Here is an 18042-nt window from a genome sequence, read left to right as displayed (position 1 = left end):
AAGGTTTGGGCTGGAGGCAGATTTGCTCTTGTAAAAGATGCAAAATGCAGTAATATGCAATGCCTTCTCTGAAAAACAAAAACACATTGTCTAAATGGGAGCATATGTTGCTCTAAATCCTATAAATGCAGTGCCTTTCAGCATTGATGGTGCCTTTCTAGATATATAAGATACCAGTTCTATAGGAACAAATACAACGTCTGAGCGCTGATAGAAACCCAGACAGTCTCTCAGCTTGTTAAGGTTTAATCTGTATTATTTTAGGGTCTTTACCTTAAAATAGAAAGCGCCTTGAGGGAAATGTGATTTGGTGCTGTATAAGCAAAGATGTGGTTTCTGACACTTTATGTTTTTTAGCACCGGGTTTGCTGTTTGACAAGCCAGTGTGATTTGATCAGCACTCTCTTGAAACATGGATGGAAATGCACCGTAGTTCCACGGCAGTTGGTACACACATTAAAGTTCTGTATTATTTCTTTATGGTGGGAATTTTTAATTAGCTTGTTGCTTTATGGACCAGTATCTGCAAATCTAATTACATTTCCCCCCCATGAGAAAAGCGCTGTGGCGTTAATTAGCAAAACTGAACTAAGATGTTGAACAGTACACCTGCTGAACATCAGCACCCTGACAGCAAAGGCTCACAGAGACGATAGCATGGCTGGTGATTCGCAGACTAATTTCATCGTGGCTTGGTTGTAGAAAAAGGATGTAACATGAAAGCGCACTGATCTGCAGCTTTTACCTCCTCCCACTCCAGATGACACTGACGCGACTTTCAGGAGGCACTTTTGTGTCGTTGTGTTATCAAACTTCCCACTACGGTTTGTTCAAACATTTCAAGACTGAGTCAACAGATGTGCAGTGATACAGAAAACGTGTTCATACTGAAATACTCTAGGAGAGACGCTAAGATCACACACAGAATACTGAGCTTCTTTGTTCTTCTTTTACATGTTAGCAGATGTTCCTCGTGTACCCTGTTTATGGAAATGCTTTAAAATAGATAACTGTGCTCCTGTTACTAAAGCAATGCAATCAGCTGCTACATAGGTTATTGCAACCCTGAAATTTTAACACGTTTTAACGGATTCCTGTCTAGGAGATAATTTCTCAAAGATATTTTAATGAGTCATATCAAATCAACATTTTGCAAATATGCAGGACCTCACTGAATGGATTGTGAGTTCGTCTACGTTTCAGAGTCACTTTGTGCTCCAGGCTGATAAGGCCGGTGTGTTTTACAAACAAATCCCGCCTGCTGCAGCTTCAGTCTCGTCTTCCTCCCCTTGAGAAGTCCTGCAGAAACACAACCCTCCTTTTTCATAACACGTCTTAATGTTTAATATTAGCGTGACCGGGCTCCTGTCCTATGCTTTTATCATTCATTAAAGTACGATTCTCTTTCTGCTGTGCTGCGCACAAACACACGCATTCACCTGTGCACACATGAGCACAAAGCACCTGTGCATGGCACAGGCTCAGCGTGGCAGAGCAAATATGTCTGTTCCCAAGACAACGAGAGATAATAGAGTCATTATAACAGGACAAACAGATTACACAGTGCAATGCTGTCACGGACTCCACACAGCCCATCAGCAACATCAAAGAAATACTTTAAGACAGTTGGATAGTTTATCCGAGATTTCACAACTTTTTTTTTCGAGCTTGGAAATGGTTTTCGTGTGTGTCAGGAGTTACGCAGCAGGGACAAACTAGAAAAACGATAAGCTTTCCTGGATGTATCGTCTTATCAGTCCAAGATAGACGGCACCCAAGTGGATATTATTTGATACAATAAATGTCAGAGATGATTACTTTTACAAGTTAATATCCACTCTGTAGGTCTGTAGGTCATCTCTCTGAATCCCTGTAAAGCCCTGTTAATCTTCTGTTTATTGCCTTGGAAATGCAAGGACACTAATGAATGCTGGAGCAACGAGAGCTCCGACTGACAGGACATCACTGTGGATATGATTTTATTGCTTTTTGCTTTTTTTCCCTTTTAATATCATTAGTCTTATCACTAACAGGTCCACATTTTTAATGGTACATTGCTTTCACCATCAGACTGACATTTAGGTGCTTATCTGTCCAGATTTAAATAATAAAAAAAGGAGAATCCACACGAGCCTTGTTGGCAGAAGTTGAACCAATACCTATCACACTTCAACAAGCCTGTGACAGGAAGCTCAAATGACTGAACAGAAGTAGTTTTTAGTTGGCATAATGTCTTTGAGTGCAGCCCATAATGCTGAAGGATCATCTGTGGACGACATTTGTGGTAATATACATACTCTGTCGAGTTGTAATCAAATAAAAGCTGTCACTCCTTCACAGCTGCTGCTGTAATTCATTACGTCCTAATTACTCGCTGAGAACAAATTTAAGCAATAAGAATCAATATCAATTAATTTGCTAATTTTGAGCAAGATTGGAAAAAGACAGATGGCTGGGTATACAAATCTGTCCTGAGATGTAATTAGAGTTGCCTAAGACTTTTGAGATGCCACAGGCATGTTTTTGCTATATTTTCCACATGACATTAACCCTGAAAAATATTTTTTCTCCTGCAATAATTAGTAAATAATATATGTATATGTATATATGTATATAATAATCGCATGATTAAGCAGTTGCAGATCTGCATGATATATATTTGCATTAATACTATACCTGTGTCGAAATAAGTCTGCAGTAAAATTTATTTTCCTTTTTTTAAACGTATCTTTTTGTAGTCCATATTTAAAGTAATCACTACTCATTGTTCAACAGATTCAGTCGGCTCATTTGCAGCAACACTTTATGCACACACTTCCAACTTCACGGAAAGAATTTTCAAATAAGCTGTGCTGCAATGCAAAACAAACACCTACGCTCAGTGTTTTTACTCAAGTTTCCTGCTTCTAGATTTTATTCAGGAAGCTCAAATCCTTTTAAAGACGGAAATTCGAAATACTGGACTTTTATTTAACTAACAATACTGCCCCCATTTAAGTTGGGAGGGGGATTAAATCGATTTAACCTGGTAAAACAATTTAAGCTGTCATAAAGTGAGAGGCTGTTGTCTGTTTCCTGTGAGTTTCACAATAGTCAGTAATACACATTCTTAAAGTGAAATTTATTGTAAGCAGTACTTTATTTTGAAAGAAGAAGCATGGCTGGTCTGGCCTCTCTGCAGTAAGGTTATGTTTAGGTGTGGTCTGTTGTTGTGCTGCAACATTATAGTACATCCTACTGCATATCGTGTGGGGAGCCAACACTTTTGCACTGTATGAGTTTGATTATCGGAGTTGAATCAGGCTCGGGGCGAATTGAAAAATCAAGATTAATGTATATATTAGTTTGTTTAGTTATGGGAAAAGGGTTTGATTTTCCCCCAACTTTAGTTTACTCTCTCATTAATGAACAAGCAGCAGATCTCAGACGTCTCTGTGAAAAATTAGACAGCCTCTTTAATGCCAGTGCTTGGCACCAGATATGATCTGTAATTGCTCTTTTCTCGCAGATACCGACAAAGCTGATGTGGATACTAATCCTCGCGTCGATTGCTATTACTTTTATTGTATCATAAAGAAGATCTATCACTGCTTCAAGCTGCTTTAGTCAAATGACACATACTGTAAGTGTGTCATGTAAGTGTAATCAGACAAGACGAACATGCAGGATTTCTGGTTTTAATCTCAAGCGGGGAAATTTGATATGTATAACATATTAGTGGGTTGAGTGGTTATATATTATTTTAGATTATTAAAAGCAAACTTAAACCTGTGTAATCAAGTTTGTGTTTTGTTTTTTGTTGTAAGGCAGGAGCACTTGTGGCTGTGGAACAGATTGGCAAATATCTGCTTGTTTGCATGTTTGGATTTATTTACCGTTGCATTGTTTTGCTAGTATCCACATCGCTTTTTCTCACATTTTGGTCTTCATCTTCTTATTAATTGTTTAATTAATTAATTAATTAATTTGTATCGCTCAGTGCTCCACTTCGCCAACCCACTTGCTGTGGAATTTTTTAGATTGTACCCAAAAAAGCCACATAAAAGAGCGGTTGAAGCTAGAGTATGCTAACAATAAAACCAAAATAATGAACTAAAAAAAACCCCCAAAAGATACATAAATCCAATGAGAGCTATTGATTGGTTGAGAACCATAAATCCTTTTGAAATAAAGCCAGCTCAAACTAGTCAGCTAGGTTAGCAAGGTGTTTTCATAAACTCACTGTAATAATAAAAGCAATGCTAATTTTAGCTAGCAAAGATAGGCTAGGCTTAGAATAGGCTTAAAACATGCTAACGCTTGATAAAGCATAACTGAATAAATAATTAAAGAATGACATATTAAAAATTTACCACCAGCACTGGTCTTATCAATTGGCATTTGAAACCAAGAATATTTGCTGTGAACCTGTTTATTTCTGGTGTAAAAGTGAGCATTTTGCCAGAGGGATCGGTTGTCATTAGCTCCCTTTTGGAGTTAGCCTCAGGTTGAGGAACTTCAACTTTCAGCACCATACTGGCTGTTTTTTTATAGCATGGGAGGTTGCTGTTTAGTGATAATTTAATTCTAATTTCTTAAGTGCACTCGGCTCCTTTCATATTACGCGCAAAAATAATGACAGTGCAGCTTTGAAAAAAAAAAATTCAACCACTTAAACTCTGCCATAGGATAAGGCAACATTTGAAATCTTGCTTAATGCATTTCTTTAAAGTCCACTAATGAAACCTCAGGTTTCATTGCAACACACATTGCATATGGAAATATAAATGCTTCGATTGCAAATCAGATTGATCTAGCCAAGTTTGCTTTCAGCCTTAGCTAAACACATGCCTGTGTGGGTGGACGGGCATATGGGAAAAGACAGAATCACAATTCAAATTCAAAACACAGAACATTAAATGTTTTTTTTATGTATACAGTACACCAAAAATATTATGTCTCTGTTTGAAGGTCAGTTGTTGAAGTGATACACATGCCAACTGATGGTGGGTGTATCTTGGCTAGGACTTTGGTGTTTAATACTTGCAGCTAAAGACTTTGCTAGAGGAGAGATAATCAATATGACGCTCTACAGGTTTCATTCATATTGCAATCTATGAAGTAACATTCAATTACAATTCATGCACTTAAAATCAATTACACTTCATTTAGAAACCCAGTTGAATATGGTGTATCAATCCTATTGTTTGCCCCACAGGTTGATTTCCAATAGTCTGTTTGTGTGTGAGTCAGCAGCTTGTGGTCTAAAGATAAAGTCTAATTAAGCTAAAAGCTTCACTGGCTCCTCCATGACTCTTTTCCAATCCTTCCTCCAAACTGTTTTACCTCGCTGGAAACTTCAGACTAATTGGACGTCCCTCCTGCCATAATCTTTGAGCCCAAATAAGATTAATGAGCAGACGCATTTCTGTGGCATGTGCCTATTCAATACCTCTTTTGGCACGGCTTGCAGACTCTTTAGAAGATTTCTTGCTTGGTCATGTTTGTCAACAAAAGCTGATCTGGGGCTTTTTGAGTATACAGTTACAGTAGCACTGGTGGCATCAAAAGCAGCCCGGACTTGACGTCTTTCCGCATCACTAATTTCTGCTGTCTTTCTGCTCTCTTCTCAGGCTACGGGCACGCGGCGCCAGGGACCGATGCAGGAAAGGCCTTTTGCATGTTTTACGCCGTCCTGGGAATCCCTTTGACTCTTGTCATGTTTCAAAGCCTGGGCGAGAGGATGAACACTTTTGTCAAGTACCTTCTGAAACGCATCAAGAAGTGCTGCGGCATGCGCATCACTGATGTGTCCATGGAGAACATGGTGACAGTGGGATTTTTCTCCTGCATTGGCACGTTGTGCATCGGGGCCGCTGCATTCTCCCATTATGAGGACTGGAGCTTCTTCCAGTCTTACTATTATTGCTTCATCACATTAACAACTATTGGCTTTGGGGACTTTGTGGCCCTTCAAAAGAATCGGGCCCTCCAGAAGAAACCCCTTTATGTGGCCTTTAGCTTCATGTACATCCTGGTGGGCCTTACGGTCATCGGGGCCTTCCTCAATCTAGTGGTGCTCCGTTTCCTGACTATGAATAGTGAGGATGAGCGGCGGGATGCCGAGGAACGGGCCTCACTCGCCGGCAATCGGAACAGCATGATCATCCACATCCAAGATGAATCGCTGCACCGGGCACGGCGGCGACGGGAGCCATACCATGCAGAAGTGACTGATCTGCAGTCAGTGTGCTCCTGTATGCACTATCACTCGCATGACAGCCCTAGTCCGGGGATGGGAGGTCTGGGCTGTGCCTTTTCCCACAAGAACTCATTCAGCTCACAGCTGAACCCCAACCAGTACTTTCACTCGGTTTCCTATAGGATCGAGGAGATCTCGCCCAGCACCTTGAAAAACAGCTTCTTCCCTTCGCCCATCAGCTCGGTGTCTCCAGGCCTTCACAGCTTCACAGACAATCACCAGCTGATGAGGAGAAGGAAATCTATCTAGACCCCAACAACCACAGGACCATAAGTTTTATACACAAGGTCAAACATTTCCAATGCTGCTCCTTTACCAAATCTTATTTCAGCACTTTTCCCCTCCAGTTTGGTTGTATGTAATCGAAGTATTCTTGGGAAACTATTCAAGAACAGCAGGCGCGGACACAAGGGGATGCAAAGCATGAAGCATGGATGTCTATTTTTTCAAGAGATTGCTCCATTTAAGAACCAAACAACACAAACTGCAAGACTTTTCCTTATTACAGATTTACACTACAGAAATTGATATATTAACCTTTGGTTACATACCAAATGATGCACACTGGGGGAAATGCTATTTTTCAAAGGGAGTTGTTTCACCATAACTTGAAGCAGCATTTACCGTTATGTATGTTTCCATTGCCTCACTGCAGACAGAGAATTTAAAGTGACTTAAAGCATCAGGTATTGTTTTCTATAAGCAATCATGTATTTAAACGGATTCACGACACATCAAGCCAAAATACTGTTGCCAATATTAGCATGTGCATTAGCTGTCATTTAATAGTATGCCATGGTTTTTGTGACATTGTTTGTGTCTCTTTTCCAGAACATTTGTGTGAAAGGCATCTGTTTGTCTTTGATCAGAAAGGATCATGCTGCTGTTATTGATATTTCCTCCTGTTCTAGAAACATCAGATCTGGCCATAAAAGCTTTATTTTCACACACACCCACAAAAATCAGCCCCCAGTTCTTTTCCATTTAGACAGATTTTCCACTTTTGGGGTCTAATGTACCCAGAGTCTGATAATGATTTTTCCCTCCCGCTGACATTCATGCTAAATATGAGTTCAGTTAAAGTGCAGAGGCTTCTCTCTGCATTCATGATTTTGCGCAGATAATTAGCATTCAAATATGGTTAAAAATGTTTTTAAAGGCAGGTTTTTGTAGTAGGAGTTGCCTTAATGGATAACAATCCAGTGCAGCCACAAACTGTATAACAAATTGATGATTCAGTGCTTTGGCTTCCAGCCATTTGGAGGGCACACATAAAACTGATTCTAAAAAAATATTGCTCAATTTACTAAAGATGCAGCACAATTTCAGACTCTTAGTCCCTCGTATGGCTCAATACCCGGAAAAAACTGACTCTTATGTTTTCCATAATGAAACCTATCTTTCATTTGACCTCGAATGGAGACTTTTTTACAAATTCTAATGCTAAAACATAAAAATAAAAGTTACCCCTAATAACATCACTCTGACATCAGCAGGGTTGTTTTTCTATACCTCGAAAAGCTTCATGAGCGCCATAAGATATTCTACAATAGTTTTGGCATCTTTTATTTACAGTCATAGACTCTAAATAGAAGATGGGAAAAGTCACCATGACATCACCCTTTTTTTTAATCACACATCAGCAATGTGCAAAGTATACCTTGCTTTATCATTTGTTTTTCTATAAATGAAACCACATTTGACAAAAAATAATGATCATGTTAAACTACTGAGATCCTAAGCTCAAGACAACCTTTACTGAGATCAAAAATCAGCAGTAGGTTCATTTTTACGTGAACTTCACAGAGTCCTTTTTGCAACCAGAGGAGTCAGCACCCCCTGTCGATATTTGGAAGTAATGGCCAGCTTTTATTTTCAGTCTCTTAATGGCAAGTAAACGGGAGCATTATGGGAAATGTCGGTCACAACTATCAAGATGGGGGTCTATGAGTTAAGCTGAGAAAAGATAATTTATAGGATGTTTGAAAATCACAAATTAAGTCAGATTAATGAAGCTGGCATTACCGTGCTGTGATGTTGATGAGTGTAAGCGGACCCAGAGGGTGGAATTTTTGATAAGTGCAATTAAATTACTCCATCTAAATATAGAAGCAGTGTACGTTTAATTACAGACACATATGAGCATGCTCCAAAGCCCTGCATAGTACATGATGCATGCCTGTAGCAGCTAACCCTGAGCGAGCTTCTGAAACCTGCACAAATGTAACCACGTAGGACTGAGAGCCCGAGTGCAAACAGTGACGGGGAGGCATGCAGATCTGAACTGACAACTCTTGAGATTTGGATACACTTTGGAGCCATTAGGGAAACACGGGGTGATAAACACATCAACAAGGGGGGGGAAAGCTGAAATAGTGAGAACGAATTAATAGGAGGGGACAGCTCAAGATTGTGAATAAGGCAAGCTTGATAACACCAGGATGATCCTTTCACTCTCAGCAAAATAGCAGTAGAAGAAAATGGAGAGGGAGGATTCTTTTGTTGTCGAAAGGCTGATCTGAGGAAGTGCATGAACTTCAATGTAATGGGCAGATCGATTTTTTCCATTATAACTATGTTAATTACAAACAATTAAGAATGATTTACCAAATAATGAACATTTCTTTTGATAAATCCCTGCAGTTATTTACCTCGCTTTATGACTTTTAATTCAAAAAAAGGAAAAAAAAAAGATTTAAATTTTCAATGAAACCCCTTTTTCTTGATTTCCTGTAGGTGATGAATGCAATCCAAGAAGTCCAAGCGCACAGGCCAAACAAACCGATGTACATATCAAATTCTCATTTTGAAATTTTCAGAGAAATGCAACTTAGAAACATCATCTCCCTGACGCCTGTGTCTCGCCATGAGGCTAAGAAATACTTGATTAACTCTGGATGTTCATGTTGATTACCAGCCTGTTTTTAAGGTCCAATTCACATGTGTTTAAATTTCCATCATGTAAATTAGTCAGGATTGAAAATACATTTTAACATGCAAATGTAAATTTAAGTGTATATTCTTTGTAAAGTATGGAGCAGGATGGCGAGAATTTTTTTTTAAGTTGCACAGGCCTGGGAGCCTTTTTATTCCCATAGCAGGTTATGTCATGTAAAAATCAATGAATACTTCTGGAAACCTGGTAAAACTTCTGCACTTTAACTTTCAAGTTAAAGCGTGACCTTCAGTATTCTCTGCAGCCTTGTGTTTAACAGGCTTTTATTAATTTCCTGGGTAGCTGAGCATGCCTCACAAGGTGAATGCCATTCTGTTTGGGCAAACCGTAAAAAGCTATGGATCCTATTCAGTCGTGACAAACATAGGCATGGAGTCTAAGAGAAGCCCTAAAAGCATTGTTTCATTATTGGAACTTTACTGGCTTTTAAACATTTTGTACAGGATATTTAGATAACAATCTTTGGAATAAAAAAAAAGCCTTTTCATGGCTGAGATGCATATGTATTTTTACACATCAGCATATGTGCCTTGAAGAAACAGCAGTCAGTGTTTCTGTTAAAGTGGGCACATTTCAACAGCAGATCTGTTTGTACGTTACCAAATCTATTGTTAGACTATAGCAGTCTGGCTTCGGGGCTAACAATAGAGCAGATGCGGTTACATAGAGACAGATTTCAGTCCTGATAAGTCGTATGATGATAAGGAAATCAACATCTGAACCCCACCACGCAGAGTCAGGCACTCACTCATTGACAAAGCAGACTGAATCACTTCCTAACTTTTAAAAGACACAATCATCTCATAATGGTTCAAAAGATTATTCTGGTGTATAGCAGCTTGGGTATCCTTCTCATAATGTTGGGTCGTTACTCCTCAGTAATAGTAACACTGTGCTTTCAGAGATAATTGCTGAGCTTTGCCACAACCTCCCACAATGAAGTCAGATGGTGCAAGAAACACAAGGAGAGTGATTATTTGACAGGTTTAAAGGATATAACATGGAAAGTTCAACATAACCCACAAGTATATACTATTTATATATATATATAATGTTCTTCCTCTCCCCCCCCATTTTTGCACATGTCGAGGAGCGTGTCAGGCTACATTTCACTGTGTGTTATACTTGTATAACTATGCATGTGACAAATAAAGAACCTTGAACCTTGAACAGGCCACAACCACAGAAAAAGTATAGTATTAATTAAAAATACTACCCATAGCCAGTGCTTCCCCTCAGCCTCCTAGAAGACACAACTATGCTATCAGTTTTCAGAATCCTACGTCACCTTACTATCAAGTTGTTGCATTCACAAGATTTTCAGAAAACTTGACGTCTGACTTTTGGGGTCGAGGTCACCAAGATTCGGATTCGGCTGAGATTTTTTTTAGTAAATACACCTAGGTAAAGGTAAATTTTTACCTCATTCACAAACTTAGGTGTTCACGCCATCTGCTCGCCCACACAGCAGGGTAATGACAATACCCCAATAGCCTTTTACAGCTAAGGGGTAAATACTGACACAAAGCTGACACAGCCTATTTTCGAAGCTGCATCAGCTATTTTTTGTGAACTTGGATGAATCAGCTGACATTATCAACTTAAAACCATATTTAGCTATGTTTGGTAGCATGTGGGTACTTCAATTAGCTAATGCTGCAGCCACTCAGTGGTTAGAGATGGTGACATGACAAAAATTATTGTGACTGTGTGCAACCAAGTCCGCGACCACTTGAAGTGAGATGCCATCTTTAAAGCAACCCTGATGTATCAGCAATAACATGGAGCTCTTGTTCTTGTTGCTATCAGTCTGCAATTGAATGGGGTCAAGCTGGTAACTACATACCAACATGTGTTTGTGATAATATGGAAATAAACTGATAAAATAATAAATTGTCATTTTACTGCAAAATACAAAATCGCCTTGTAACTGAAAGTGGCCCCCAGGCTAACACAGGTTAGGTAACCAGCTGGTTGCTGCAACTACTTTCAATTGATTGACAAACACAATCACAGAGTAACCACCTATTTTTCCTAGTCTCAATTAGGGTGGCCTCAATGAGGCGTCACTGAGGCAAGCTAAAACACACAAACCCCGTAGTCAACGTTGAGAGTCAGGAGCGTCAGTTTTAAGCTAACAGCTACTTAATATCTTTGTACATTACCAATGAAAAAGGATATGTTGTGAGAAAGATTCTCCAGTAAACATGTTTAACATTACAGTTGGAGTCATGTATAGATCAATAGATCTACTGATCTATACAAAAGAACAATATTTACTCTTGCCCAAGATAAATATGCAGCTCCCAAGGTTGCTTGGATGTTATCACCTGCTAGTTAAGAACTTTGCTTGCTGTTTGATGCTTGGCAGATAGATTTCTAGCTAAAAAGCATTGAGACAAGAGCAGGCCCAGAAAATCAGCTATCCAAAATGCACAAACAAACTTAGCTTAGGGTGATGATGATTCTTACTCCAAGTCCCCTGTTTTCTTTTTGTGGTTGTTGTTGTTGTTGTTTTCCCCCATTTTACTTAGTCATATAATCTCAATCAACCAAGGAAGCGGATGATGGAATTCCAGCTTAATGTCACAAAAATATATAAGGTCAGATAGTGAGACAGCTGTATGCATCATTGATTTTGATCTCTTTGGGGGATTTGTTGATAATATGAAACCTTAATAAAGCTCAAGGTTATCTGAATGTACTTGAAGAGTACACTGAAGAGAAAACAACTGTTCTTTTTGGACTTTGTTGTTGAGACGTTTCAGTGCTTCCTGCTCTCACCTGTTACTCTGAGAATGCAGTACACCAGAATGATCGTTACCATTATCGAGATCTGTCATTACCAGAACACTGATAGGGTTAACCAAATATCTACGCTCACTAAGTGATCAGTGTCATCTGCTTTGCTTCCACTTTCACAGTAAAACTTTTCCAAGCAGCATTTCTGGGGAATGTATCAGCCATAATGGATCATTTAATTTTTTTTTTATTTTTGAATGGAAGAAGCAAACAAATTAACTCATTTAATCTTCATGAGCTGCAAGTCAGATCGTTTTTCATCCCCTTCCCACACGCGTTCATATTACTCTGATTTTTCAACCACCACACCACATGTCACGCTGATGGTCCTCGACTGAATGTTACTCTGTAACAGATGCAGACGGCACGGAGAAACAGCCGCACACGCCATTGCTCTCACCAGACAAACACGGCTGCATATTGTCTTCTGCCACGTGGGGTCATACGATACGGAGGTGATTTGATTCCCGTTGGTCATTGGCTGCTGCTTCTTTTTACGGCATCCCATATGTGGCCATGCTTGGCTTCCAGGTGTTCCTTACTGCATGTGGCAGTATGTGCAGGCCATTTCTCTGTCAACAGTGCCATGTTTATCTACGACAGGGACAAAGAGACACAAATTGCACTACTATCTGTGTAATAATAGAAAGTGTGTTCCATAACTTCTATTTGTGAAATATCCTTTGCAATAGGTTCTTCTGTAGGTCTGATGAACAAAAAATACCATGTACCATATTCCTTACAGGAGATTATAGCCCATCTTGCTGGTAATCATGTGGTTTGAGGCCACTGATGTCCTCTGTTGCAATTTTGAAACTGATGTCTGTACAGTGCTCTCTGGTGTGGCTCTCTTTTCAACATTTAGAGAAGAGATCGTTGAGATTTGTTCAGAGTGCAATGAACATTTTACATAACATTTTACATTTGTATGTTTTCTTTTTTCTTTATTTCCTTTTTTTTGGTGAGTGTGTGTGCATGATTTGGTGTGGGTGAATCACTGGGTTTGAACAGCCTGGGTGAAGCCATAACACACTTGAATAAAAATGATGAGCCTCCTTCTGAAAGCCTCTGTCTTCTTGTAAGTGCTTAACACCTCCAACTTTGAAGTCATTTTACCAAAATCCAAGAAGAGTTTTTCATTTCGAGAACAAAATCCAGTCCGGGGAGTTTCATTGTTACATATTCATTAAAAAGCTGCAGGCAAATTTATCAAACTCATTTGTGATTGATTTTCTCAAAATTTATAACATGTTGTTGATTTATCTTTTAAGAAAAAGTTTAGAGAAGGTTCTAAGCCGGAAGCAACTAAAACCCCCAAAGTATTTGGTTAAAAAAGTTAAAAATTAAAACTATGAAGAGAGAGGTCTTAAGTACTTGGGTGGTCAGGCAAGGATCAGAGCAAATCTCAGCTGCAGGAGGAAATAAATGATAATCGTACGCAAACCAAATCACCATGCCTGTGCTTAAAATATTTAAGTTTTACTTTATTTCCGTAAGTGTGCATGTTAAAGGGATTATATTAACCTATTGAGAAATATGCTCATTCAGTTTCTTCCTGATGAGATTATTGATATCACTTCCAGGGCTGCTTAAAGCAGAATAATAGCTTAATTTATTATAAAAACTAAAACCATGGGGAAAAACTAGCCTTCCAAATTTGTGCATTTTAGAAAACAAATGAGTAGAAACAAAGATACTTAGCAAGAATATTTAAGGTTATGTGCTTTTTTATTGAGATTTAGAGGTGTTCCGAGGTCAACTTTGCATAGAGCCTAACTGGCTATTTGACATTGTTTCCCGTTCCTATGACAAGAAAGCAAATAAGGACACTGCAATGAAAAGATGATGGTGATTTCCATTCTTCAGTCATTCATGTTTGGTGGTATGATTTTGCTTTAGGTTAGACACATGTGAGGGACCAAGCAGCAAAAGCATAGAGGACACAGGAAAAAATTTTTTAACCCCCCCAGAAAATACAAAAAAATGTTCAGAAAGACAAAGTTCAAAATATAATTAGTAGGCCCATAAAAGAGGTCAACTAAATATAACTCTAATAAAAAAGTAACTTCCAGAAGCTTAAACAAACAAAGTAGACACAACTTAACCCCCAACCTGACCTAAACACAAAGACACAGGAGGGTCACCTTTGTAGTGGTTTGGCCAAACCATTTACACACAATAGGGGGAAACAAAAACAAACACCAATCCTAACTAAGCACAAAATAACATAACTAAATCTAAAACACCCCTGTTTCTAACAAGCACTTGGTTTGTCCGAAACAGCCACCTCCCCAAACCAGGATAATATAACAGAAACATTTGGTTCTATGTGATTACTGGCTAGTTTTTGTTGGAAGCCTAGATGCTGCATCCTGGACCAGTTGAAGACAACCAAGAGAGGACTGAGAAATACAAAAGACAAGTATGTGTCTTGTCAAGACGGGAGAAAATTGAAGTGCGCACTCAAATTTCCAGTTTCAAAATTCAGACAGCAGTCAAAAATAACACCAAGATTCTTTATAGAGAACAAAAGCCTCAGTTTTATCAGAGTTGAGTTCGAGGAAATTTAAACACTTCCAATTAGTGATAGCATAAAAACATGAGCTGACGTAGGAGAAGCTGTTGAGATTGCTAGACTTGAACACGACTGTATATTGCCAGCTTAGCAATGGTAGGAAATTCCTTTAAAACTGTAAAGTATATTACCCAAAGACAACATATATATAGGAAACAGAATGGTGTCCAAGGACTGAGCCTTGAGGGACTCCACAAAGGAGAAGTCACATTTGTTTAAATATAAATTCTGAACTGTCTGTCAGATAAGTACGATGAAAACTATTTAAGAGCCAGAGACGCCTGGGTCTTAACTTTTTAGTAAGTTTAGTCCTCTACACACGACACTGTAATAAGGTACAACTTGTAAGCATTCAGTTTTATGTTATGAAGGATTTCTGGTAGTCGCCACCTTCTTCTCTGTGAGTGGCTCATGTGGTGCAGCTGGATGTTTAGTAGGTGGGAGAATGAACAAACATCCCTTTTTATCCTCTTCCCACACCGTAGTAATTATACTGTCAGCCCTGAACGTCAGGCAACACAGAGGGCGACACAATAAGAACAGTGGCAGAGGGGCGTTGAGGCCTTCTCTTGGCGGTAAGCCTGTAATTTTGCATCTCAAATAATCATGTAAGCAGAGCCAAGTTGTTCTGCAGTGGTACCAACTCCACCACACCAATAATATGATGCAATAAGCAGGTGCTGACATTTCGTTTTTAGGGGAGGGATGCAAGAGAACAAGACAATGGAGAACAGTAGAATTTTTTTAAAAATGATGATTGAGTCTGTCTGTACATTTGATGGTTCAACTAATCTCACACAATTCTCATCTATTTAGGAAAACTCTGCTTCTAAATGCAGTGAATGAGGCTGATGTCGGAGCAATAGAGCTAAAATTTAAACCAAGCTGCAAAAGGAGGGTGATTACGATCTGCAAATATTCCTGCAGGCAACACACAGAACATCATTGTCTTGTCTTGATTGTCTCAAGATATTTAGACTGAAAAAGAGAAGAATTACGTGTGAAGTGAAGAGAAATGGGATTAGAGTGTAATTCCAGTGAAGACTGATAATATAGCAGACATGTCTACACAGCACCTTCAGCGCCCCTTTCTTAAGGTAATGCAAAGGTTACAAATCATGCAGTAAATTTCATTTTCTTTTACATTTCCTTTTGTTTTTTGTAATCAGTGAAGTTAAAATGATATTTTACATATACACTGGGTTTTAAACCACATACATTTACGCGATAGAAGTAAACACATGACAACACCCATTCATTTTAATTCTGAATTTTGAAGCCCCAACGTTAGCATTTTGACCTCCCCACATGTTGCTTTATTGGAGTAAATGGGACAAATAATGGGACAATGGGCTGGATTAGTACGTTAAATTGGGAGACAGCTAGCAGGCTTGATTAGCTAGCTATATCCATAAACTGTAGAGTGTTTATTACACAGACACAAACTGCTTATTAGAGATGAGTTACAGACTAACACAATACCAGACTTTCACTCAGCAAAACTGAAACTAAACGTGTTGGACAGTCTACAAGGGATTGCCACAGTGGGTCGCTCCACATGTTGGATTTAGGAGAATTTTACAAAGGATGCTTTTCCTGATAATTTCATTAAGAAGGGCTACAAAAATAAAGGTTGCTCGGTCCATTTCAGTGACTCTATGGAGTGAAGTGGAGGCAGCCTGAAGTGAACATCAGAGGAATTTCAGCTTTGGCCACATATCCACACCACAGCCAGCTGAATTCAGTTAACAAAAACATCTGTTCTTTGCCCACCTTATTTTTAATCCCACAATGTGTTGTGTGAACTGCAGATGATGTAATAGTATCACCAAAAGGAACCGTCTTACATTGGTAAGTAAATGTGTGACTCTTCAAACCAGACAGTTATGATCTGTCACACGTTCAGTCTGATATATATATCAGCAAACAGCTTTATATCTGCATATAAAGCTGTTTGCTCCGCAGAATTATTAGTTTTTTTATAATGACATGGGGGTAAGGTCAAAAGTCTTTTTATGAAAATCTATTAATTGGGTGAGTTGCAAAGTGAATTGGAGCTATGATCACATCAGATAAATGTCCTAAGAAACTGACGAGGTTAGAAATAAGCATTTAAAAGTTTGCCTTCTTCAGAGGATCTCCTTGCAGACTTTTAGCACTCTAGTTGTCAATGCAATACGTCCCTTTTCACTGTTGACAATGAGACTGTGGCTTCATGGATACGTTGCCATATGTTAATGATGTTGCCAGTTGAGAACCTGTAAGGGATTCATGCTTAGTTCTGTCTCCTACTTCTCTTTCTACATTGGTTAAAGGCATTTAGCTTCTAAGAAGGGACTAGTATAAAGTAGTATCATAAAATTTTTACGTTTTAGGTCATGTCCGCTGAGTTATATCCTTTGTTTCTTTTAAACAAATGAAGATGACTCTGTTTTTGTAATTGCTCACGCTCCGGACATTCAGCTAGCCTGACGACTTCTTTAATCAGCAGAACAGTTCTCAGCTGTGCTAACATAATTGTAAAAGGGTTTTTCTAATGATCGATCAGCCTTTTACCCTGATAAACTTGCATTAGGTAACCCAATGTTCCACCGGATTTTCAGCAACCAAAAACTCCATGGCTGCTGTACATTTGTGCCAATATTCCATTAAAAATGATCAATGATTAAAGGACTGAATGCATCTGTATTTAACTGTTGAAGGCATTTCATTATGTTTTCATGTAAAAACATGAAAACATTAAAAGCAAGATCATTTCTTAGTGACCCCAAACAGTTTGTGACAGTGCATATGAGATAAAAACAAAATGAAATTAATAATTCAAGCAGAATCACCATTCAGGTGCTCAGTTTTTAGGAAACTTGGACAGACATTTTTACATTCCAGAGAGGTTCTGTGAATTTAGCCTGCGTCAGTGTCATCTTTATCTTCATGTAACGCGAGGCTGTGTGATGTTTAGCTCAATCGGTTACGAATTGTCACAGAACTCCCTGTTTGCTCCAGCTGTATGTATGCGGCAAAGCAGCTCTTTTATAATGTGTGCAAATGGAAACTTACTGTTATTTAGGAGGAAAACATGGTTTGTTTTATGATTATATTAATATTTGATAAGTTAGAATCTAATTTCTGCAGGTGTCTTGCAGCTCACAGCTGGCCCTGTTATGTATGCAACAGTGAGGTCACAGTACTCTTCAAAGGTTGTCTCTGGCACCATCTGGTGGTCAGTGAAAATGAAAATTACTGCTACTTTTCAGTCATAATTTGAGCAGAAAGGTGCTACTCATTTTTTATTAGCGTAAAATCCTGCTGAGAGGAATGAAAACAAACAACAAGAACTCAGAGTGAGTGTGGACACTGGCTGCTAAGCTGGAGATCAGCAGAGATCACTGTGCCTTATTGTGACCCTAATCTGTGTAATGACATTAAGGCTGCTAAAATCCATTGCAACTATAGTGGCACTGCCTTCAC

General features: G+C 38.8%; 1 protein-coding gene across 1 annotated transcript in view; it reads left to right on the top strand.

The window, feature by feature from the left end:
- kcnk9 (potassium channel, subfamily K, member 9) overlaps positions 1-13054 on the top strand; it is a 54945-nt gene extending 41891 nt beyond the window's left edge. The window contains exon 2 of the mRNA XM_084918876.1: positions 5613-13054. Coding sequence (XP_084775002.1) covers positions 5613-6490 — 878 coding nt within the window. The 3' untranslated portion in view covers positions 6491-13054. The remainder of the gene's footprint in view (positions 1-5612) is intronic.
- Positions 13055-18042: the final 4988 nt, after the last annotated feature.

Source organism: Perissodus microlepis, chromosome 22 (genome assembly GCF_051167445.1).
Source record: "Perissodus microlepis isolate ML-2025 ecotype Zambia chromosome 22, ASM5116744v1, whole genome shotgun sequence".
Lineage (NCBI taxonomy): Eukaryota > Metazoa > Chordata > Actinopteri > Cichliformes > Cichlidae > Perissodus > Perissodus microlepis.
The sequence above is the reverse complement of the archived record's forward strand: the minus strand, read 5'-3'. Positions and strand labels throughout refer to the sequence as shown.